Source organism: Lissotriton helveticus, chromosome 6, assembly GCF_964261635.1.
Source record: "Lissotriton helveticus chromosome 6, aLisHel1.1, whole genome shotgun sequence".
Classification (NCBI taxonomy): domain Eukaryota; kingdom Metazoa; phylum Chordata; class Amphibia; order Caudata; family Salamandridae; genus Lissotriton; species Lissotriton helveticus.
Genome location: NC_136067.1, coordinates 3,205,721 through 3,229,796, shown reverse-complemented (window position 1 = coordinate 3,229,796; position 24,076 = coordinate 3,205,721). Strand labels below are relative to the sequence as shown.

The window sequence follows — 24,076 nt, the reverse complement described above, 5'->3', positions numbered from 1 at the left end:
GGGTGAGGCGAGTGTGGCTGCCCCGAGATGCAGTGAACCCCCCTCGAGCCCCCGGGAGGAGAGGGGGGGCCCGAGTGATGCCACAGGGAGGGAGGGGCCTCGAGGCACATTGTCGGTGCCTGCCCCCCCCTAGGAAAGGGGCGGAGCCTAGAGGAGGCCAGAAGGCAGCAGGAGTTGTGTAACGGGGCCCCCATAGTGAAGAGGGAGCCCCGATTGCGGCGCTAAGGCCTGAGTGAGGCCTTGTGGGCCCAAGTGACCGGCGCAGATCACCGGGGAATCCTGCGACTCGAGGCACATTGTCGGTGCCTGGTTCCCCCCTGCAGAGGAGACCCCAAAGGACGCCCCGCAGGACCTACTGAGCCCGGTGAGTGGGGCTTGTCTTAAGTTGGTGGAAGGGGGGGCAACGGGGTACATTGCCGGTGCCCGCCCCTGGGACCGTGTCGCCTTGACAGGCGCCCCGTTTTGCGGAAGGCACCTGTGACTTGGGCTCCAGATTTGTTGAACTGCCCTAACTTTCCTGACACAAACTGCCCTTATTGCATATTCTGGGGTAGAGAGAGTCTTATTCCCCCTCATTGCAAATTTAGGTACCTACCTTATGGGTTGTCCTGGGGTCCCCAGTTAGAGAGGAAGTCTGGGCAAGGAAATGTCTAAGGGAGTCTAGAAGTAATAAGGGTGGGCTGTTGTGTACACCCTGATGTTGATTCTCCAGGGTTTATGGTAGAGGAAGCCTTGCTGTTTTCGTACAGGTGCTCCTGGTCCAGAAGTAGGGCCCCTACCTGATATCTATGCTGGGCGATGTATGTTCCGCCTAGGTTGTTCAATGGGTTGGCCTGATGTTATTCCAGGCCCTTGTTTATGTACCAGATTGATGAGCCAGCCATGTTGATTCATGATAGGTGCTCCTGTCTAATATTAAATGTGCTGTGATGCTCTGTTTTTCCCTTACAGGGGTGGGGATTGGCGTTATAATGCATGAGGTGTATTTATGCATAATGTTGTAACTTACATTTTTCAGCCAACCCCCTAAGGATGAGAGCCTGAGTTGGCCCCGCCAGATTGGCCCCAGGTCTAATGTTTAATTAACCATCCTTTTTCCTTACAGCTATGGACTATGGACTCAAACCCCTTTTTGTTCCTATGTAAATAATTCCCCCTCTGAAATACTTGGCTCTGGTGCCAGTTGGCGCCGTGTTATGATGACACTGTTAATGCATTTTTGACTTGCAGGTTGGAAACCCTACTAAATGACGTATCTTTTTCCAACTCAAATTGGTGTCCTGCCTCTTTTGTGGTGTGCCTGGTGTGTTGTCTGTGGGTACTGCGTGAATGCTTCACATGTCCTCGAAGTTTGGCCTGCCCGCTCGATGCCATGCTACCCCCTTTGAGACTTGGGCAACCCCCATTTCCAACACCCCCTATCAGAGACTATGACCCTGGGGAGACCATGCAGCTGCACGACGTGTACCAGAAGGAGATGCGCCAATTGTCCTGCGGTGGAAACTCGGTTACAGGCAATAAAATGTCCCATTTTAGTGAGGTAATCTATAACCACTATGATGGCTGTTTTTCCTTGGTCTTTAGGGAGGCCCACTATGAAGTCCACAGAGAAACTTTCCCACGGCAGATCAGGAGTGGGCATAGGTTGTAGCAATCCTTGAGGTTGTTGCCTGTCTGATTTCATTTGAGCGCATTTCACACATTTCTTCGACCAGTTCTGCACATCTGGACGTATGGAGGGCCACCAGAACGGTCTTAATGCTTTTTCCAATGTTTTTGCATACCCTGTATGTCCAGCACAAGGAGTATCATGACACCATGAAAACACGATCTTCCGTAATCCTACGGTGGGGATCAATACCTGTGAACCTTCCATGGGTATTCCTTGTCTCAACCTCCAATCCTTGTGATGTCTTAACCAAGTTCTCCAAGTACAGGTTTGGACTCCTGCTTTTACTCGTCCTAGGAAATCCTCCGTCCTTGTTGTGCACAACACGTTAGAGGGGTTGATTATGGCTCTCTCTGGGGTTACAGCGTGCATAGTTGGATTGTCTTGACGCGTTAATGCATCCGCCTTCTTGTTGTTTACCCCAGGCCTGTAGGTTAACGTGAAATGGAATTCCTCAAAGAACAGCATCCACCCCAACTGCCGAGGAGTGAGATGGCGGGCGTATCGCACAAACTGCAGATTGCGATGATCCCTATAAACAACCACCTGATGGCAAGCACCCATGAGCCAATGCCTCCATTCCAGGAATGCGTCTCGAATAGCCAAGAGCTCCTTTTCTGCGATCGTGTAATTCGTTTCAGCCTGTTTCAGCTTTCTGGACATGAAGGCAATAGGGTGGAGTTGTCCAGTCGTGTCATTTCTCTGGGACAAAACCGCTCCCAACGCTACTTCGGATGCGTCGGCTTCCACCACAAAAGGCACATCTGGGTTGGCATGAATGAAAACGGAGGCTGAAGAAAACGCCTTCTTCAATTGGATGAAAGCGTCTTGTGCGTGTTCGTTCCACTCAAACGGAGTGTCTTTCCTGGTAAGACGAGTCAATGGGGGAACCATCTCAGAGAATCCCCGAATGAATCTACGATAAAAATTGGCAAAGCCAAGCAGACTTTGTATATCTTTAACATTTTCAGGGCGAGGCCAATTTTTCACTGCTTGGACTTTCCGTTCAGCCATTACCTGACCAGACGTTGTTAACATGACTCCCAGAAACTCCATTGTGGTAACGTGGAACTCACACTTGGTGATTTTACAATACAACCGATGTTCCTGAAGTGAGTGTAATTTTCTTTTAACGTGCTCCACATGTTCTTCTGTGTTGTCAGAGTAGATCAGGATGTCGTCTATATAGACAACGACGTACTGGTCCAGATGTTCCCTCAACACCTCGTTCAGAAAAAATTGAAAAGCGGCTGGGGCATTATAGAGCCCAAATGGCATTACCAAATATTCGTAGAGCCCATACCGCGTCTTAAAAGCCGTTTTCCATTCGTCCCCTTGTTTAATACGAACGAGGTGGTAAGCTCCCCTCAAGTCAAGTTTGGTTATATCTTGGCTTGACGCACTTGTTCCAGTAGCACCGGGATCAACGGTAAAGGATACTGATTTCTCACCATTATAGAGTTAAGGATCCTATAATCGATGCAACACCGTTTCTCCCCGTTAGCCTTAGGAATAAAAAACAGAGGGGAAGCTGCCGGAGATCTCGAGGGTCGGATGAACCCAGCCGCCAGATATTTGTCCAAATAGTTACGAAGTAGATCGTTTTCGGGCAGAGTGAGTGCATAGATTCGTCCACTAGGAACCACGGCTCCTGGGATAAGATCGATTCGACAATCGTATTCCCTATGTGGTGGGTGGACTTCTGCCTGGACGTCGCTAAAAACATCCTCATACGCTCGGTACACTTGAGGCAGAACCATTTCCTTTTCAGCTGCTGTGGCAATGTATGAGGAACAGGCAAGTTCTCTTGAAGGGTTGCCAGACTGTAGCATGCAATGGGACAGGCAATACTCGGATTCAAACCGCACTGTTCTGGAAGACCAATGTATCAATGGCTCGTGTTTCTGCAGCCACGGAAGTCCCAAAATAACGCCATACTGGGGGGCTTGAATGATGTTAAGGACATAATTTCCTGGTGGTAAGATTCGTAAGTAAGAACATACCCAAGGGTGTGATACCGAATGGGTCCAGCTTCCAGTTCTTTCCCATCCACAGCGTACACCGTTTCTGGTACATTCCTGGCCACGAGAAGAGCCCCCAATCTCTGAGCCACATCATAATCCATAAAACATCCTCCTGAATCCATCATAGCATTTATCTCGTTTTCTACTTTGTTTATGACAATAGACATGGTGATAAACACATGGTTGTTCAATTGCGTGTTAGCCGGAGTCAATGAAGGAATGATGTTGATGCTCGAGGGTTCTCCTTCATCTACCCTCAAGCGTTGGAGTTTTCCGCACCCTTCTCAGCGATCCCAGCCACGTTTTGTCCAGATCGAAACCTTCCGGGTTTCGGCTTAACCGGACACTCTCGGAGATAGTGCCCCTTTTTCCCACAATAAAGACACAATCCCTGTTTTCTTCGGTGATCCCGCTCGCTCACTGTCAGTGAGGCCCTCACGGCTCCAATCTCCATGGGTTCCACGGTGGTTGTAGGTTCTTCGCCTTGTCCCACTCGTTCATAGGGTTGCAAGAAGCGTTCTTTTTTCTTATGGTCTCCCTTTCTATCCCTAAGTCTATGGTCCAGCCGCAGGGTGAGTTCAATAAGAGCTGTACAAGTGCGGGGTTGCAGGTCGATGTGAGCTAAGGCATCCTTTAACTCGTCGTTGGATAAAACACAGCAGATTGTTTGGACTCAGGCCAGTCGGTTTCTGCCACCAATCTACGGTAGTGGTTAAGATATGTTACCAAGTCAGATAATCCCTGCTTCAATTCCAGAAGATCCCTGTCAGAAGAGAACGTTTCCGCTCTCCGATCAAATGTTTTTTTTCAAATTCTCTGCGGAACTCATCCCAATCGTACAGCAAGGGGTCCTCTCGTTTCACTATTGGAACAGCCCACTGCGCTGCATCACCCCCTAGGTATGAGATCACAAATGCCACCCTGGCCTGATTGGTGGAAAACATTTTAGGTTTACACATGAAGTGAAGTAAGATCTGTGTCATGAAAACCTGCACCTTTTTATTATCTCCAAAAAAGCGTTCCGGAGGAGCTAAGGGAATCTGAGCAGGCATTTCAACGACCACTGAAGCCGAAGGGACCTGGCTTCCACTGGCGTTGAAGGGATTTCCCTGCAACCTGTCTACACGGGCTTGCAACTGTGCGGTTTCTGCTCTAGAATCAGCTACTTCTTGACGAGAAGCAGCCAACTCTGTTTGTACCAACGCCAGGGCGGCCATCACATCATCAAGGGAAGCCATGAAAGATCAACTTCAGCACAATCAGGAAGTAAATGCATACGTGGGCCGAATATTCTGTCAGGCTCAGTCTTCCTGTGTCTTCGGGATTGTGCTGAAGATAAATGGGTTCCACTCCTGACGTCCCCGGTGTCTGAGATTGTATATACAGAGCACCAGGATAGTCAAGCGAGGGAGGGAAAGGAAGGGGACAGCGGGGAGGGAGATCTGCAACCACAACAATGGATACACTCAGTACACATACCACAAGGTTAAGTATCGATCAACTGAGTTCTCTTCCTTTACCTCTAAATACACCTTAAAACATTTCCTACCTGAAAAGGAAAATATTGTGGTCTTGTACGTAAGAAGAGATAAGGAGACCCCAGGAGATATCAGACCTCTAGGAAGAGACAACAACCATTAGGGAACATTTCAATCGTGGAGTAAGCACGTTTCGTGATATGGGTCACAACCTACCAACACATTTCGTGTGATGTCCTTAGGACTGTGATCCCCTGTAAATCCCCTGTAAACTCTCTTCTGTATAGAAACAAAAAGAACAGGTTGTGGAGAAAAGAAAGCAGGCAAAAATAGCTGGAAACGGTAATACTCCTTAACGTCTCTGTACCCATGCATTCATTGGACTCTGTTAAGTCTTTCAACGGTTTGACACACAGTAATATGTTTCAATAGGTGATAGGCGAGTCCAGCCTGGACCCCCGATCCATGTAACAATCACCGCGAAATGCACCCAAAGTCTCGTGTTACACCACACGAAGAATTCCTGATTGGTACCAAAGCACAAGTCTTAGAAAACCAGTTCCGTTTCAATAATGTCAAAGAAATCGATCCCGATCTCAGGAGACAAACGCCGGCACTGGTTTGAGAACCAACAATGTACAAGGAGGAGCGGTACCTTGCACGATCGTCACCAAAGTCTCAGCAGAAGGACAAGTACCCTGCAATCACGGGGTACCTGGGAGGCAGTGCGAGCCTAATAGCACTTACCCCAATCCGTAGTCTGTGGAATCACCAGTCAGAGGCAAAAATATTCGGCAGCGCCGGGTCTCTCCATTCCGTCTTTATTTCCTGGTTGTACGCGGATGCGTATCACGTCGCTAACGTCCCGGGCATGCTGGGAACTCGGGACAAACAAGGTCAGCGTAAACAATGCAAACAACGAACTGTGACACTGGGAGGTTCAGAGGAGTCATCTCTTTCCATTTACGTCCACCTATTCTTTGCTCTTGAGAGGCATTTCACACCTATTCAAATGCTTATTACTGACTAGCAAAATTAGCAGAGCAAATGCAAATTTAGCCTTCAGGAACTTCAAGCAGGGAAAAGGTAACTTTCTAAAGTTACTTTTCTAAAATATTTACTAAAATTGTGTCCACCATAGATTTGAATTTTTAATAATCTATTAAAATTAGCTTTTTCATTATTATTCTAGCTAGTTCTATTCCTGAGATACAGTATTAGGGGCAGATTTATGATAACTGGCGCATCCCCAGGGATGCGCCAGTTATTTTGCGCCGCTGCTCCGCCACCCATGGTGCGCCGCATTTACAATGCGGCGCACCATGGGGAAAAAACGGCACAGATGCGTGACGCATCTGTGCCGTAAAGGTGGTGCATTGCTGGAATTGCGTCGCAAGCGCGACGCAGCTCCAGCATGGCTCGTGGGTGCCCCATCTTTACAATGCTGCGTCAAGACCTACGCCTGCTTCAAGCAGGCGCAGGGTTTTGACGCAGCATTGGCATGAAAGTGACTGAGTGAAATCTTATAGATTTCACTCAGCCACTTTTGCGAGGCGCACCTGCCCCGGAACGCCCACCCTGCGCCGGAACACCCACAAGTGGCGCAGGGCTTTACAACGTGACGCATCTACCTAAATGGGTCACGTTGTAAATGGGTCGTAGGGATGCGCCACGTTTACGCCGCAGTTGCGTGACGCAAACGTGGCGCATTCCCAACATAAATCTGCCCCTTAGTATTTTAATCTGTACTCTGGGTTTCTGCTTAGAACAGCTAAGCATGCTACAGTGCAAAATAGCTTCAGGGTGCTAGACACTGTAAGGCCATGTTGACATAAGATTTCTACATGCCCTACTTTTAAATACCTTGCACCCTGCCTTGCCAACTACAATGCCTACATAGGAGTGACTTATTAATATTAAAAAGCAAGGTATTGACCTGTCAAAAGGGGTTAATTTGACAAGTCAAATTGTAGTTTTTTACACTGCAGCAGTTATGCCACACCTGTAGGCCCGAAGCCATATTTTCACTGCGCTCTTGTGGATGGCACAAGAGGTGTTGCCGTCCACTAGTGGGTTTTAACTCCCAGGCCCTGGGCACATCTTGTAGCATATGCTAAGGAGTTATAGGTAAGTTAAATATACCAAGGAATATGCCAGTTAGCCCATGTTTGAAGGAGGAGCACCAGCATTTTATTCCTGGTGTGCCAGGGTAAATTCCAAAGCGTTCTAAACCCAGCAAAAATATAGGGTCCTGCAAAAGGCAGAAAACCAGGTGTGACCCAGCTGAGGAGGATTTCCTTCAACAACCTATTCTGAGTAACAGATGTTGTGTTCACCTGCTGGTGTGATTGAAGTTTCCAGCCTCTGTTTTATGAAGTGCTATACACAACAAGACAAAAGTGCTGTGTATTGCTTGGTTGATCCCATTTACGTAATAGTGGTTAAAATAAACATTTCATCTGGACTTTGCCAATGCCTTATCTCTGGTCTGCCCTTACATTTGCTCTACTGGCTATTGGTGGTGAAAAATGCTGCATCAAATGTATTACTGAATACCCCTGTCACTAGTCTATGGACATAATTTGAAAAGGTTGTATTGGTTACCGATTCTTGCCTCCAAACTCTGGAATGAGTTGCCACGTCATTGCAGAGGTAGCCCTTCTGAACCAGCTGAAAACCTAGCTATTTCAGAATGCTTAATACTGTGTACACCTGTGTGCATCTGTTGAGTGCCAGAGCGGCTGTTGTGCTGTGTAAGTGTTATTCATTCTCAAAATATAAACAGGCCACTCTTTGTCTTGAACAATGCATGTGTCAGTCCTCTAAATGTAGACAGGACACGATGACATTACACTGTACAGCACATCAATGCATCCACAAAGCCAGAGCAGGTGGAAGATCCTTCTCCCACATTGCAGCCAAGATCTGGAACGAGCTACCGGCAGACATCACATGCGCCCCCTCCCTGAACACCTTCAGGAAGACCCTCAAGACCTGATCTGCGTAACCCCCTAAGCGCCTTAGGGGTGACAGCGTCGCAATTTTCTCCAGGCTCCTCCTCCTGCCGGCAGGGTGCATGTTCTAGCGTTCGCGCACTCTTAAGGAAGGTTTCTCTTAGTTTATCAAACTCTTCCAAGTGCCCTGCGTTACGCCTAATGGCCCTTCTATTCCCCACTTGGGTGCCACTGGGACACGCCTCCGCGAGATCGGGATCGCTGAGCAACCCTGGGATGCTCTTCGCCAGATTATCCACCTTATCCTTAAGGTGAGCCAGCGCCCTAGTAATAGCATGTGAGAGGGCCGGGTCCACTGCTGGTGGAAGTTGCTGGGGGCGCCCATTCCTCTTCCACCTCCTGGTAAGAGGAATAAAAGTGGTCCTCCAAAGAAGACATGGCAACAGAGGGTGTGAGCACATAAAAAATGCCCTTAGGATATTTAAGTCAGCCCCCTTGCCGGTGCTCTAACAGCTGGGATTGCCCAAAGCTGTCAAATTCCTTCCTGATTCCGAAACGATAACCATCGGACACCACCAGGTGGCGCTGCAGCCACAGAACGTGACTGTGTGGGGGCAATCACCGCTTAGCGGTGTCAATACGGCGAGGGTTGGTAGGAATCGGGCCAGCTCGGTGACTGAATTCCCAAACGCACGCAAAAGCCAGCGGGAGCGCTCGATGGAGCTGCCTCGCTGGGCCCCAGCGCGCCTGACAGAACTCACAGTGCGCGACGCGCACACCAGGATGTCCGCATGGGGAACAACGTACTTGGGCAAGAGCCTGCTGCGTAATGAGCGGATAACAGCACAAGCTGACTTAGCCAATAAAACCGCTAAACAAACTCTACTAAACGTCAGATTAAGCGAAGAATGTAAGGAATGCACTTAACTGACGAGCAGTGAAGGAAGAGGAAGTGACATCACGTGGTTATAAACTATGGACTGTTAGTTGACTGGACTACGGTTACCTTGGAGACTATTCCCCTATGGTTCATGGGATGTGTAGTCTGTACACTGGCGTAACGAAACTCGAAGGGGCCTCCCTGCAAGGCACTTGGAGGGGCCCCCTCCGGACTCAATCAGGAGCCCTGCAGCCAGAGTGCTGTGCTGAGGGGGGCCCCCTGGAGCTTGGGGGCCCCCCCACACCGTGGGGATGCAGGGGCCTGTGTTACGCCCCGGAGTCTGTAATGTTTACTTTTTTATTATTATTTTTTTTATGTGTTTTTCTATAGCGCTGACTTTACCCTCCTTATCTGTCTCCTCCCTACCTGGACATTCAAGAATAGTGGTGACCGGACTATGTCACTGTTGCCTATTTCTTTTATTGATCTCTCCCCCCCACCCTCCGCTCCACTGCATGTTTATCTACCATGCTGTATTTGTGTTCTGTGGTTTGCTTCCTTCCTACTATGTAATGTAATATCCTTCTGCTGTTTACTGTGTGTTTGTAAAGCGCCTTGATACCTATGGGTCAAGCTAGCGCTATAGAAAACTTTTAAAATAAAAATAAATAAATACCCGAAGGCGTCCGAGGTTTCATAATAGGATCAGTAATGATACATGAGGAGAAAATTACAAGTGAATAAATTACAAAAGCAGACGTTAAGTTACATGAGGCAAAAGTGACAATTGTGAGCAAACAAAATAGATGAGGAGCAAACGGTGCATTACAGGAGGAAAAAGTGACAAGTGTGCAGGTTACAAGAGAAAAAGTACAATTAGAGGTAAAATACTGCAATATATGCAGACACTCAGGTTTTTGTTTAATATTCTTTTAACCTGTTATGCAAATAAAGTGAAGAAAGATATATATAATCCCCGCCTCCCTCCTGACATAGAATTACACTTAAATTATGAAAATGTCACACATAAGAAATCTGAAAGTTGGCATCTGTGTTTGTGGCACAGTCCCTCTCGGCGACCAATCACAGGCCGCGATGCCGCCTGGGGTGGAGTGGGGGGGTCAGGAACCGGATGTCCCATCGAAGCACCTATCAGGATCCCCGTTTCAGCATTGTAACCAATGACATGATCCTACGTCTTGCTGGAGCGCAGGTAGTGGGTTTAAAAAAAGTTTCTTCGTTTCAGCCTTCAACTCAGCATCCAATCGCAGCGACCCGTCTGCACTTTCTACTTAACAGCCAATCAGAGGCCAGTATATAGTCTTTCAGCTCCAGTAACCAATCACAGATCTGACACTCCGCCGAGCCCTTCGTAGCAAACCGTAGCACGTGCAGCCAATCAGAGGCCGCCCTGCGAACAATGCTGCTGCACTTCCGGGTGAGCGGCGGCAGCGGCAGCACGCGCCCGGAAGCACCACCGGGCCTGACCCCCTCAACCGCCGCTGTCAGCCATCCCACCGGAAGCAGAGCTGCAGGGCGGCCGGAAGCAGCGACGAGGCCACCCCCGGGGGGAGAGGAGGAGGGAGGCCGGAGAGCGGCGGCAGGTGAGGCGCGACCCGTGCGGGTCTCAGCAGCAGGGGGGGGCCGGGGCGGGGACAGGAGCACCCCCCCCTCCCGGCGGCTGCAGGGGGGGAGGCCTTAGGGCCGGGGCAGGGTCAGGTGCATCCTGATTTCCCCTCCCCCCCGGGCGTGTGGAGGGCTCAGGGCTGGGGTAGGGGGGCAGGGACAGAGACAGGTGCATCCTGACCCCCCCCCCCCCCGGCTGTTGCGGGGGGGGCAGGATCAAGTGCATTCTGCCCCCCCCCCCGGGGTGTCGAGGCCTCAGGGCTGGGGCAGAGACAGGTACATCCTGCCCCCCCCCCCCCTTGCAGGGGGGCAGGAGGCCTCAGGGCTGGGCCAGGGTAAAAAAAAGAGAAAAAAGTGTGACGTGGTCTTCCAAACAGTACAAAAGCAGGGTGTAAATGCAGGGTAAAATATTGAGCATGTGGGTCAATGGAAAATATAATATTTATATTGTGCACCTGGGAAACCCTAAATGAGCTCACCCTAAATGAGCTCACCCTAAATATCACCTCAACAGCTCACCCCCGGTGAATGCATTGGAGATTGGGCTAAACCTCAGTTTCATGAGGCCATGTGTCCCTGCAATACAGCACCTTAATTGCACATCAAAAATGCAGTCAATCAAGTAAAGGGGAGGGTCAATAATTGACTTCTTGAATGGGAAAATACATTTTGGAGATTTATTACAAAAATTCAAAAGGTGGGGCACAGAATTCATGAATGCAAACACGTACACTCAATGCCATGAAGGCTCTCAGTAAATAGGACATATAGAATATGGGGCCGTATGTATGAAGACATTTTTCCATAGACAGAATGGGTTAAACCCTTTTGATACATCTGGCCCATAGTAAATCACACAGTATTTGTGTAGCATGGCTTATCTACCCTGGCGGAATCCAGGCATGAGCTGGCGATTGATGGTTTCCTCCAGGACCTTGACTGGGAAGGCGAGCAGCGAGATGGGGTGATAATTGTTGAGTTTGTTGGGGTCAGAGAAGGGATTCTTCAGCAGTGTTTTGACCGTTGGGTGCTTCCATGCGCTGGGAACGATGGCTGTAGTGATGGATGCGTTGAGGATGTTTGTAAGGGCATGTGGTGGGGCAGGGGTCTCGTGTCAGTGCTCCTGAGTGGATCGGGTTCATGATGTTTGGGTGTTTTGCGTGATGAGCTATTTCCAGTTGCTGAGCAGGTGGCTGTGGGAGATGCCGGTGGGTGTCAGGAGGTGATTGAGTACGGTGTGTTATGGGTCGAAGTTGCTGTAAACGTCAGAAATCTTGTTGTGGGAATAGTCTGCTAGGGGGTCGCATAGGACTGGGAAGGGTGCACCTACTTTCCTCATTATGAAACTGCAAAGAATACAGACAATAGTTGCAAAGTTAGCCTTTAAGAGGCCGCGTATCTCTTTCCTAGGATGTAGTGCAGGATAATCATCCGGTGGGTAAATACGTGCATTTAGGGGAACCCCTGTTAATCTCAGCGCCAGGATACCCATGAGGTGATAGTGCACTTTATAAGTCCATATTACATTGCATTACAAGGGTGGATCGTGTTCTCGAAGTGCAGGAGAACTCTGGCGATACTTAAAAGTTCATTTGTGTGGTTGGCACTTGCCTCAATACAGTGGGCAGGGGCTTCCTTCTGGCCTTCCTGAGATGGAGGTGGTATTACTTGAGGGCTGATTTGAAGGTGGTGAGGTCTAAGGGATTCCGTGCAAAAATCGGAACAATTTGAAGTCCAAGTGAGCAGCAAAATCAATAAGAAAACCTACAACATCAATAGAAGTATCGGAAAATCTTCTGGCTCACCATGGTCAGCCCTTTACACCAAGGTACAAGTGTCCTTAGACAATCTATTTTTCAGCAAATTTACCTACAAGATTAAAACTGATGGATGTTTCGATGGCAAAAAAGAGCTGCACCTGTTCATGTGGAAGAATTGTTCCTATCACCATAATCCAGACAGTACATCCTCAGGTCTCTTAGGTCTGGTTTGTGCTGGAACTCTTTGGGAGGCTACATTAAATCATTTACTCTTCACATGTAGAACAATTACTTCTAATGTGTTTTCAAATAGCAAACTACAAAGTGTGCCCGTGGGATTACTACTTCCCTGCTACAAGTTATGGCCAGTACATTTCATAACAAGATGATGCAAGTGCCATTTAATGCTGAGCATTCTGTACAGCAGGTCTCTTAGTTGGCTGATACACTGCCTGCCCTGCAGCAGTCCGCCTGCCAAGTCTGGAGCTTACCACCACCCAGGCTGGCACCTTATCCTGAAAAGCACAATTGCAAACACTACTGTAGCACTTCAGGTAAAAACACATACAGAGCAAACCATATCATGGGAGCCTCGTCTTTTTTTGCTTTGGAGAAACACATGCCAAAAGTAGGGCCTTGTTTCTGATAAAAATATGTTGCTGATGTGTGTTGAGTTCTTCCTCCCATATGGAGACTTGGCAAGTGTGTTGCTGGTGAAAGGTAGATGAGGTGCCTTCATCGGCAGCATGGTGGTTCCCCACCTCTAAGTAAGGTAGAGAACTGTGGGATGTACTGATTGGGGTTCACACTATGCCCGGCCACTTGCTCCACCAGATGCTGAATCAGCCCAGCGTATCTCATCTGTCCCTCGGATTGTAGTGATCTATCAGTCACATTTCATGAAGAGTATGTAACTTATGACTTCTTTTTTTCTACATTCCACTTCTACTCCTACCACATTGTGTAAGCAATCCTTCCGAAATGTCCATTCCCTGCACAGTCACCTGCCTAGATATTAATAGTTATAGTAGATATATTATCACTCAGCAATGGTCCGATGCCTAAACTGATCTGTTTGTTGCTCAAAGAAACTAGAATTGCACGATTTAGATTAATTTCCACATGAGTGTTTGATTCTTTGTATCAACCTTTTTCTCATGTCCTCAGGTGCAGCATGCAGCAGAATTTGCATCTTGGAATGAAGAGTATTGTTTGATCCATCTCCTTGAAATACAAAAACTAAGAGCACCAACATGGAGACAGAGAATCACCTAGAAAACATTACTTCTCCCATCGAAACGCCAACAGAAGACTCTCCGGAGCAGAGACAAAGTGACCAGGAAGAGGAGGAGGAGGAAAAACATCCTCTGCCGAGATCAGAGGACCAGAACCACATTATCGTCAAGATGGCACCCGAGGATGACCTGGAAGCTTTCCTTTTGGAGTTTGAGTGTGTGGCGGAAGGCTCGATGTGGCCAAGAGAAGAGTGGGCATCCCGGCTGACTCCATTACTTTCTGGGAAAGCTAAGGAAATCTCCCAGACTGTTCCTCCTAGCCTTGCTGGCGATTACCATCACTTGAAAGAGGCTATTCTTCGTAATGTGGGCATAAGTGAAGAGACTTATCGCAGAAAATTCCGCAGTCTTACATTTACGCCAGGGGTAAGACTGCAGACCATCGCTCATCAGCTGAAAGACTGGGGCAGGAAGTGGTTGAAACCAGAGAGCAGGAGCACCGCTGAGATGTCGGAGGTCATCATTATGGAGCAGTTCACCCAGATCCTACCAGAGGGAGCGGGCGAGTGGCTGCGGCAGCAGCAGGTGCAGACCCTTGACAGCGCAGTCCAGCTGATCGAGGACACTCTGTTGTCCAAAAGGGTCCGCAAGCGCAAATTGGAACATGGTGGAAAGTCTAAAGTTGTGACTTCTGCTCAGAAGGGGGAAGAAAAACCTGACGATACGAAGGATTCAGGAGTGGAAAGAGCAGGTAACTTTCATAGTCTAGGTGTAAAATTAAATATTAATTGTATAATTCCTGTCACTGATTATTATTTTAGCAAGTGTATTGAGACTTGTGATGGATAGGCAGAATGTCATATTGGAGGTAGTTATTACAGCGCCGGGTGACGCGTCAAACACATACCACCCGTAACCACAGGTGCGATTGATCCATACGCTAATGAATCCATTAACTACCGCACCGCACATATATATATATATATATACTGCGCTTCCTCCACAAGCCATACACCAGCAGGGAAGCAACGAGGACTGACCGTAGGAACATCACGGGGGACGCACCTTGATGTAGTAAGGGGATGAGTGGATGTGCAAGTGAGCTTTTTTGTGGAACAAGTCGCCACTGCTAATAGGAGTGAATGCGTTATTGGGCATATTTAACGCATTTCTCTAATGTTATTCCCTTTTTTTTTATTTATCGTTTCATAAACAACTCTGTTCTCAGAGTTTGACTAAAGGGGTCCCTCAACTCCTCCCTTCCCATGGGACATCCTACACCTTTAATAGGGTAAGAGTGTGAGCTGGTCTCACGACTATTCTGTTATGGAGCACCACGTATGCAATGACGCGCGTGCTCACCACATGCACTTTAATATACTTAGTGCATGATTTACAGTCTGATTCCCTCCTGGCCAGTGTGAGTGTTATTATTGTTTCACTTATGCTGTAACATATCATCTTTCCTTACAGGTGTTCCTAAATAATTCAGTTAGATAGAGTTGGACTAGAGCCAGCCTACGAGAGTGGATTCATCTTTGTCTCTAAGAGACAAGATGGGAGCCCCTTTCACTTACGCCCTTATGAATGCCATGGGCCCTCCTGGTCATAGTGGCAGAAACATGTTGGCAACACATATGGAGATGCGGGTACTAAACCCCTTAGTCTCCCCCACTAATTTTTAATATCTAGCACGCTCTGCACCATTAAAGTTCCCACGTAGGACTGTGCAAGACCACTGACTCATTGTCAGTGAAATTGCTCTCCCACCCTCGCAGCTCCACCATTAAGTGAGGTGCCCCTGCCCCTGCACTCTTGAGTGTTGGTGATCGAGGCCCTCCTCCACCCGCAGGTTTCCCTGCGCCTCATCCCTGGTGGTCCAGTGGACCTCTGTCTCCTTTCTTTCTTTCTGCTCCTTCACTCGTTTTTTCCCCCTTTCTATCTTTCACCTTTCTGCACCTCTCCTCTTTTGTGCCTTATTTCTGCCCACTTTCCCTTTCTCTCCCTCTGCTCCTTCACTCGTTTTTTTACCCTTTCTATCTTTCACCTTTCTGCTCTTTTCTGCATCTCGACAATCAACTGGACCCCAACACCACATCCCTCCTGGACAACCTCCACAACATTGGACTCCGCCAGATCGTGACCGAGCCCACGCACTCAGCAGGACACACCCTCGACCCCCTCTTCACTACAGGAAACTCCATCACCTTCAGCCACACCACCGAACTCCCATGGACCGACCATCATTGCATCCACTTCACCTTCAGAACACCCACCATCCACAGACACCAGCACCTGCTTCCACAAAGAAACTGGACCAAAATCACAGATGACCAGCTCACCTCCTCACTCAACAACTCCACCCCAACCATCGCGGAAAACGACGACCCCAACACCGCAGCCCGAACCCTGCATAGATGGATCTCGGACAGCACCAACACCATAGCCCCCCTCAAGAAAAACAACAATACCCGTGCCAAGAAAACAAGATGGTTTACCACCGAACTTCGAGAGTCCAGGCGCACATGCCGCCGCCTCGAAAAGGCCTGGAGAAACACCAAATCCACAGAAGCCCACAACAACTTCAGAGCCGCCACCAACGCCCACCATCAACTCATCAGAGAAACGAGGAAAAAAGCGATTGAAGACAGAATCTCCACCCACGCACACAACAGCAAGGAACTCTTCAGCATCATCAAGGAGTTTGCCCAACCCACCAGCGAGTCTACCGACATCCCTCCCTCACAAGACCTCTGCGACAAACTCAGCATCTTTTTCCACCACAAAATCAAGAGCATCTACAACAACTTCGACGAAGACAACCAACACACTGAACCCTCACCAACCACCCCCGACACCCGGAGACCAGCGATTGATGACTGGACAGCCCTCACCACCGAAGACACACTGAAGACAATGAAGTCAATCCACTCAGGGGCCCCCACAGACCCCTGCCCCCACCACATCTTCAACAGAGCCGCCAACACCATCGCACCCATGCTCCGCCAAACCATCAACCGCTCCCTGGCGACCGCCTCATTCCCCGACGACTGGAAACACGCCGAGGTCAACCCCCTCCTAAAGAAACCCTCAGCGGACCCCACCGACCTCAAAAACTACAGACCCATCTCCCTGCTCCTGTTCCCAGCGAAAGTCATCGAGAAAGCCATCAACAGCCAACTCGCCACATTCATTGAAGAACACAACATCCTCGACTCCTCCCAATCCGGCTTCAGAAAAAACCACAGTACGGAAACCGCCCTCCTCGCCGCAACAGACGACATCCGCACCTTACTGGACAAAGGAGAAACAGTAGCCCTCATCCTCCTCGACCTATCAGCGGCGCTCGACACAGTCTCCCACCGCACCCTAATACGCAGACTCTACGATGCAGGAATCCAGGACAAGGCCCTCGACTAGATCTGCTCCTTCCTCTCCAGCAGGACGCAGCCTCCCCCCTTTCCTCTCGGACCCCACACCTATCACCTGCGGAGTCCCCCAGGGCTCCTCCCTCAGCCCGACGCTCTTCAACGTCTACATGGCTCCACTTGTCCCCATCGTCAGAACCTACGGACTCAACATCGTGTCATATGCAGACGACACTCAGCTCATCCTCTCCCTATCCAACGAGCCCAACACCGCCAGACGCAACTTTCGAGAAGGCATGGAAGCCGTCGCCAAATGGATGAAAAACAGCTGCCTACAACTAAACACCAACAAAACAGAAGTACTCATCATGAGCCCAAACCCCGACGCCTGGAGTGACACCTGGTGGCCCACCGCCCTCGGAAACCCGCCAACCCCCACAGACCACGCACGCAACCTGGGAATCATCCTGGACTCCGAGCTCAAAATGGACCGCCAGATCAACTCTGTCTCATCTTCCTGCTTCCACACCCTCCGCCTCCTTCGTAAGACCTTCAAATGGATCCCCCTCGAACACCGAAAGACAGTCACTCACGCCCTGGTCACCAGCAGACTCGACTACGGCAACGCACTCTACGCCGGAATAAACAAAAACCTCATCTGCAAGCTACAGAACATCCAGAACGCCGCCGCAAGACTGGTCCTCAACCTGCCAAAACACTGCCACATCTCCCAGCACCTGCGCACACTCCACTGGCTCCCCGTCGAGGTGAGAATCACCTTTAAGATGCTCACCCACGCACACAAGGCCCTCCACGGCACCGGACCAGCATACCTGAACAGCCGACTCAAATTCCACACACCCCAAAGGACCCTACGATCAGCCCAGCTTTCCTACGCTGTGGTCCCCCGCACCAGAAAGACCAGATCGGGAGGCCGCTCCTTCTCCTTCCTCGCGGCCAAGGCATGGAACGCCCTTCCGCTCCACCTCAGACAGACAACATCGCTCCCCATCTTCGCAAGAAACCTCAAAACCTGGCTCTTCGACAGACCCCCTCCTTGATGGAATGGAACCTGCACCCCACCAAATCCCCCCCCACCCCATGCGCCTTGAGACCCTTACGGGTGAGTAGTCGCGCTTTAACAAACTCCTGATTGATTGATTGATTGATTGATTGACTGATTGCATCGGCTTTTAAACATCACTCGCTCTCTTTTTCAGCACGGGCCCCTTCTTAGTTATAGAAGTGTCTCCCTATCTCCAGGTGCAGGCCTGCCCTTTATCAAACGTGGGCTTTAAAGGGCGAGGACAGCCGATGAAGCATGTAACCGGGTGGTGTGTGAGGCCAGTCCATCATTTTTTGGGGGAAATGTCCCACACCACCTAATCAATCGGCATAATGTGCCTTATCTTTCACTAAGAATCAGACATTGAGACAGGGTAGCTTCTTGTTGTGTGATATATTTTGGAGGTAGTGTCTAGTGGTAAGATGGCTTCCATTCAGGCGATGCGACACACTAAGCTTCAGGACTGCTGAAGAGCATACAATATGTTTTCATACAGCACTGATTTTTGTCGAGCAATCCAGAAGAAGTCGTCCCGAAGTTTGAGCTGATGCTTGGAGAGGGTGTCGGTGGTACCATGGTAGGAGCTGCTACAGGTTGTGTTTTAATCCTGGGGCAAAGTTGTTACTAATATTTTTTTTGTTACGATATCCTGGTAGGATTGTTTGGATCCTCGTTTAAGAAGTAGCCCCCAATAAATGTGGGTTCATTGCTCGAGAAGAATGTCACCAACCGATGCGCTTGGTTTATAGTTCAGTGTTTGTTCCTTCGAGGCGCTGTTGCAGTTCATTTATTTTTCAATAAATATTTTGAGGGATGAGGGGGCAGAAAGGACAAATGGGAGGCAAATCATTCAGGAGGTTTTGCTCTGTACTTTGAATTATGGCGTCCTTCCACTTCTGAAAAGCATTTCTAGGGGTTGAGTGTGCAGTTACCCATGCAGATGTAGCCTTCATAAGGAGGGTCCTTCAAGGCAAAGCCTGTGTGCGGGTGCAGAGTGTGCAGTGTCCTGCGTCACTCCCCCTTGTTGTTTTTTTTTAATACACCAAGTTGAAATCATTACGAGCAGTTCGAGCTGCGCCACTAAACTGAGATGTTTGATCTTCTCAATTTTGACATTTTATGAAAATGTTTTATAAGAGCACTATTGACGTTGTTTCCACAATTGCTACTGTAATTCAAACACCGCTGCCTTTTTAATAAACATATTCTTTTTTTACAGATTGTTTAACCCCATAGAATTGAATTCTTTTGTATGGCAGGAACTAAAATCTTAATTTTCATTTTTTGTGGAGAGTGGATTGGTGTATTACATGACCCAGTTTACTGTAGAGGTTGTGAGACTAATATTTTTCTTTATTCAACACCTTTCACTCTGGGGCAGCGAGTACTAACGTCTGTATTGCTGTTTTTTCCTTGTTCTGATTAAACTGTATAAGGTCATTTTGAATAAAAAAATAGCGATTCCACAAATATTTTTTCTAGTTGTACTGATGCGCAGCGGTTAATGTTTTTTTTTAATGTAGCGATGCCTCTTTTTAACATCCTACTATATATAAAGTTAAAGTAATGTTCTAGTTAGGTGAATATGTCAATGACGGCATTAACGTTTTGAACAACAAAAAAACCCACAAATTCACCAGTAATAGTTGGCAGCACAAACTATACCGTGCACCCCTGCTGTGCACTGCTTAGGACCGCTCATATTACACTGCTTATGTCATGCTCTAAGACATTGTTTGACATCAATGATGACCTCTCAAATGACATTATTGATGACCTCTCTGATGACATCATCCAACGTTCTTTAATGGTTTAATTAACTTCCCACCATATACCCTCACAAACCTAGCAACCCTCTACAACACTATCATTTACAAAGAGCAATAACATTTTTTAACGCACTAAAAATTGCAACCTATATTTAAAAATATGAACAATTATACAAACAATAACACTAAGATGATTAAATGATCATTTTTACAACTGTATTATTGAAAAAGATATATTGACAAAAACAATATTCTTAAAAATGACAATACATACCTGAAAAAAATCGATATTCTTGACAACCATATTTCAGCACCTTGATATTTTTGTATCCCAATATTTTTTATTTCTGTATCTTGATAATTACCACTCTATAGTTTGTCCAAATCCCCTGCAGGTGACAGTTGACTTTTGTTCAGTGTGTTCCACATGAGTTTTTTTTGCTGAAAAAGTTTCCAACAGGGCAAACATAGTGCATAAAACATATTAAGTATTTTAAGCCTTTAGTTATTAGACAGAATCGTCTCAGCATGACCGTTTCTACATAACATAGAAGACTGTGTGCACCAGGTGCTAACCTATCTACATGTGCTTGATTAGCTTCAGAAGATGAGCTGTCGGTAGGTTTTCACCACAGTACGAAGGCTGCAGGTAGTATGATCTTTAGCACCGTCGGGCATTGATCATCTGAAGTGAATAGTCACTCTTGGGACTGGTTTTGCATGGAGTGTACACTGTTCGTGGTAGCTACTTTTTAATTCTGGTCTATTTCTCGTGAGAGTTTCACTGTCTGCAAAAAGTGTGGTACAGAGTAAACTCTCCCCATAGAGTAAACACTGTTCACAGTACCCACTTTTCTACTCCGATCCATTTAATTTCTCAATGTAGGTTCAGTAACAGTCATGGGTTTGATAACAGATCAAAAGTTCTACCTAGTAAGAGAGCTGCAATCACCTTCAATGCAGGCCATCCGGTGCGAAGTGGTCCAATATGCGGACTACATTTTTTGGGTAGAAGAGGTGGGAGTCTTTCGTGACGTGGAATCCCTAAATATTTGAAGCTCTCGCTAGACATAGGCAGATGAATATCACTGGGGAGGACAGGCACAGACCCCTTAATGACATGCATAAGGGATCTGTCACAATTAATAGTATATCATGAGTGTTGCCCAGATCTGGGTCAACCTCGCTATTGTCACGGGAGATCGGTAACGGAAAAGAGGATATCATCAGCGTCGAATGAAAAATGCTCTTCCCAGGGCACCCCAATGTGTACCCTGTATCAGAGGGTCCTGCCAGACCCATGCCGCATAGGGTTCTAAGGCCAGGGCAAAAGTTAGTGTGAAGAGTGGGCAGCCCCGTCTCATTCCTCGGCGAGGAAGAAGTTACAGGGAATCATCCTGTTTACCCTAACGTGCGCCATGGGATTGCTTTATAGAAGTCGCATCCAGCCTCTAAAGTTGGAACCAAACCCCATCCGCTCCATCACCCCAAACATGTTGTGCCACTCCAGAGTGTCGAATGCCATGGAGGTATCCATAGATAACACCATTGTGGACACGGTCTTGTCCCTAGATACTGCCATGACCCCAAAGAGCCTCTAGAGGATCCCCCTGTTTGGGATGAAGCTGGATTGGGCCGGATGGACCAGGGATGCTATTTACCTGGCGAAGACGGTTGGTCAGGAGTTTGGCCAGGAGTTTTATCTCTACGTTCAGAAAGGAGATGGGCCGATATGAACTACATGTAATGCCTGGCCTATTTCGTGTGGATGTATGTCTACTTCAAGGCGGTGTTTATGGTCCTCTGTGAGTTGGGGAAGCCTAATGTCTGCTAAAAAGGCTATCCCATCTGAGGGAGTGCAATGTGTTTCTGCACAGTAGATTGATTCATAGTAGTCTGCAAATGTGTCAGCTATCCTATCTGTGTCTCATATAATCTCCCCTTTTTCGGTGGTGAAGTGCAGGACCCAACCGTGTGCATGATCACGTTTTTCCAATCAGGCCAATAGCCTTCCCGCTTTATTTCAGATGATGTAAAGACGTCTCTGGGTTTGTATGTTACATGCATTCGCACTCCCTTTGGCCAAGTCTCTATACTCCTTTTACGTAAGTCTGAGGACGTGTATGTGCTCCTTATCTGTCCCCTGCCCTTCCAGCTGCTCCAGGGCCAGTATGCCAGCCTCCAGGGTTTGGACCCGCTCCTGTAGTTTTTTCTCCCCCCCCGCCCCCCCCCCCCCATTAGCTGTGTGCTGAGCGATCCCTTGTTTCTCAAAATAAGAAACAATAGCCAGTTCCAATTTGTGCATTGGTATTTTATCTGTGAGGTGCCAAGCGTTAATGACCAGAGGTCTATTCCTCTATCCTCATATATCCAACCACACCAGGGAGTGGCCTGATATTCCCCTAGGTACATGGTTTATAAATAACATACTACTTTCTATGCCGGTTCACAACTAATGGTCACATTGGACATAGAAGCGTTGTATAGCAATATACCTATACTAGGGGCTTTGGAAGCAGTCAGCTGGTTCATTACGGAATATAACATCACATGCCCAACATTTTTCATTCTAGAATGTCTCAAAGTTGTACTTGAGACAACGTCTTCAAATTTAACAGTCAGCCGTACAAACAGACTAAAGGGGTGAGTATGGGGGCAGCATGCGCCCCAATGGTAGCCAACATATATAGTTCCCAATTTGAAAGGAGGTTAATCTATACTAATATAATCAAGAGAGAGCCCAAACCTTTGAGGCGGGTAATCTCAGGAACCACAGCACCAATCACAACACCCAATACAGCGTTAGAAAGGGCAGTTGCAACAGAAGGACATAGGCTATGCAGACGCCCACCATATACATTTAAAAGGTAAAAGAACCGTGCCAGCAAAGTAGTCCCTTGTGGGCGTGTCTCCGTTGTGCTGTGGGCGTGTGCTGGGGGCGTGTGGTACGTTCCGCCCTTCATGCCTGTCGGAGCCCATCTCGGTCTGTAGAGGGACAAGGCTGGGTTGTCCCCTTCCCCCCTGCTTTTTGCTTTAGTGATGGAGCCCTTGGCGTCTTTGATGCGGTCTTGCGATCGGATGCAGGGATGGAAATGGCCCAGCGCTGAACCGGATAAAATTGCCCTCTACGCGGATGACGTCCTTGTCTATTTGGCAGATCCTGCCCGGTCTGGCCCCCATTGTCTTCGCAGCTTGCAATCCTTCGAACAAGCCTCTGGCCTCCGTTTGAATCCCAACAAATCGGCCCTGGTTCACCTCTCCTGGGACTGCTTTGACTGGCAATCCGAAATACCTCTGTCGTCAATCATTCAAGTACCTGGGTATCTGGGTGACCCTGCTTCCTAATCTCAGCTGGGCCCTCAATGTCACTCCACTGGTGAAGCGACCCAAGGCCGACCTCCAGCGGTGGCAGTCGCTGCGCCTCAACCCCATGGGGAGGGTGGCCCTTATTAGGTCTCGCCTGTCAATGCGCATTGAGCAGAGCGAGACTATAGGGGCTTAAACAGAGCTTACCTAGACTGGCAATTTGATGGAGGGCATGTGCACTTTTAACTCAATGCGCAAGCGCAATTAGTTAAAATGAGCGAGCACAGCATCAAATCGTTAGCTTGGTGCCGCCAGCAGCTCTTCCCGCTCTGCCTCAGCCCAGCCATTCTCCTCCCCTAATTACCCCCTGCTGCATCAAAGGCTTTTTCACGGCCGGCCGTGCTTTCAGTTTCACGGTCGGCCGGCCGTGTCTCCTTTTCTTTTTTCATTAATTGAATGCGCTCACAACTGCAAAGGTCTGCGCCCTCCGTCACGGGTAATCTCCCCATCTCTTGCCCACAACGAATGGATAACCAACATGTATAAAACCTCCTCCTGAGTGCTGCAAAGCCCACGGCCCCCCTCCCCTCCGACAAACTTTAAGAAATCCAGGAATGCTGCTGATTTCATCTCAGTCGTTAAGAGCCCGCAGCGGCTCAGAACCAGCTTGCTTTTTTTTTTGTCATGCCATAAGTATGCGCTATATCCACATCCACATCCACTTCCACCACACCCACCACCACCACATCCACCACACCCACCACCACTACATCCACCACCACCACCCCATCCACCACCACCACCACCACCGCATCCACCATCACCACATCCACCACATCCACCATCACCACCACATCCACCATCACCACCACATCCACCATCACCTCCACATCCACCATGACATCCACCGCCACATCCACATCCACATCCACATCCACCGC

The 24,076-nt window shown here is 48.4% G+C and overlaps 1 protein-coding gene across 1 annotated transcript in view; it reads left to right on the top strand.

Annotated features, from left to right (window-relative positions):
- Positions 1-24,076, top strand: part of LOC144761524 (uncharacterized) — a 745,631-nt gene that overhangs the window by 72,665 nt on the left and 648,890 nt on the right. Inside the window, 2 exon segments of the mRNA XM_078646848.1 lie at positions 5,459-5,513; positions 13,619-14,377. Of these exon segments, the coding sequence (XP_078502974.1) occupies positions 5,459-5,513; positions 13,619-14,377 (814 nt within the window).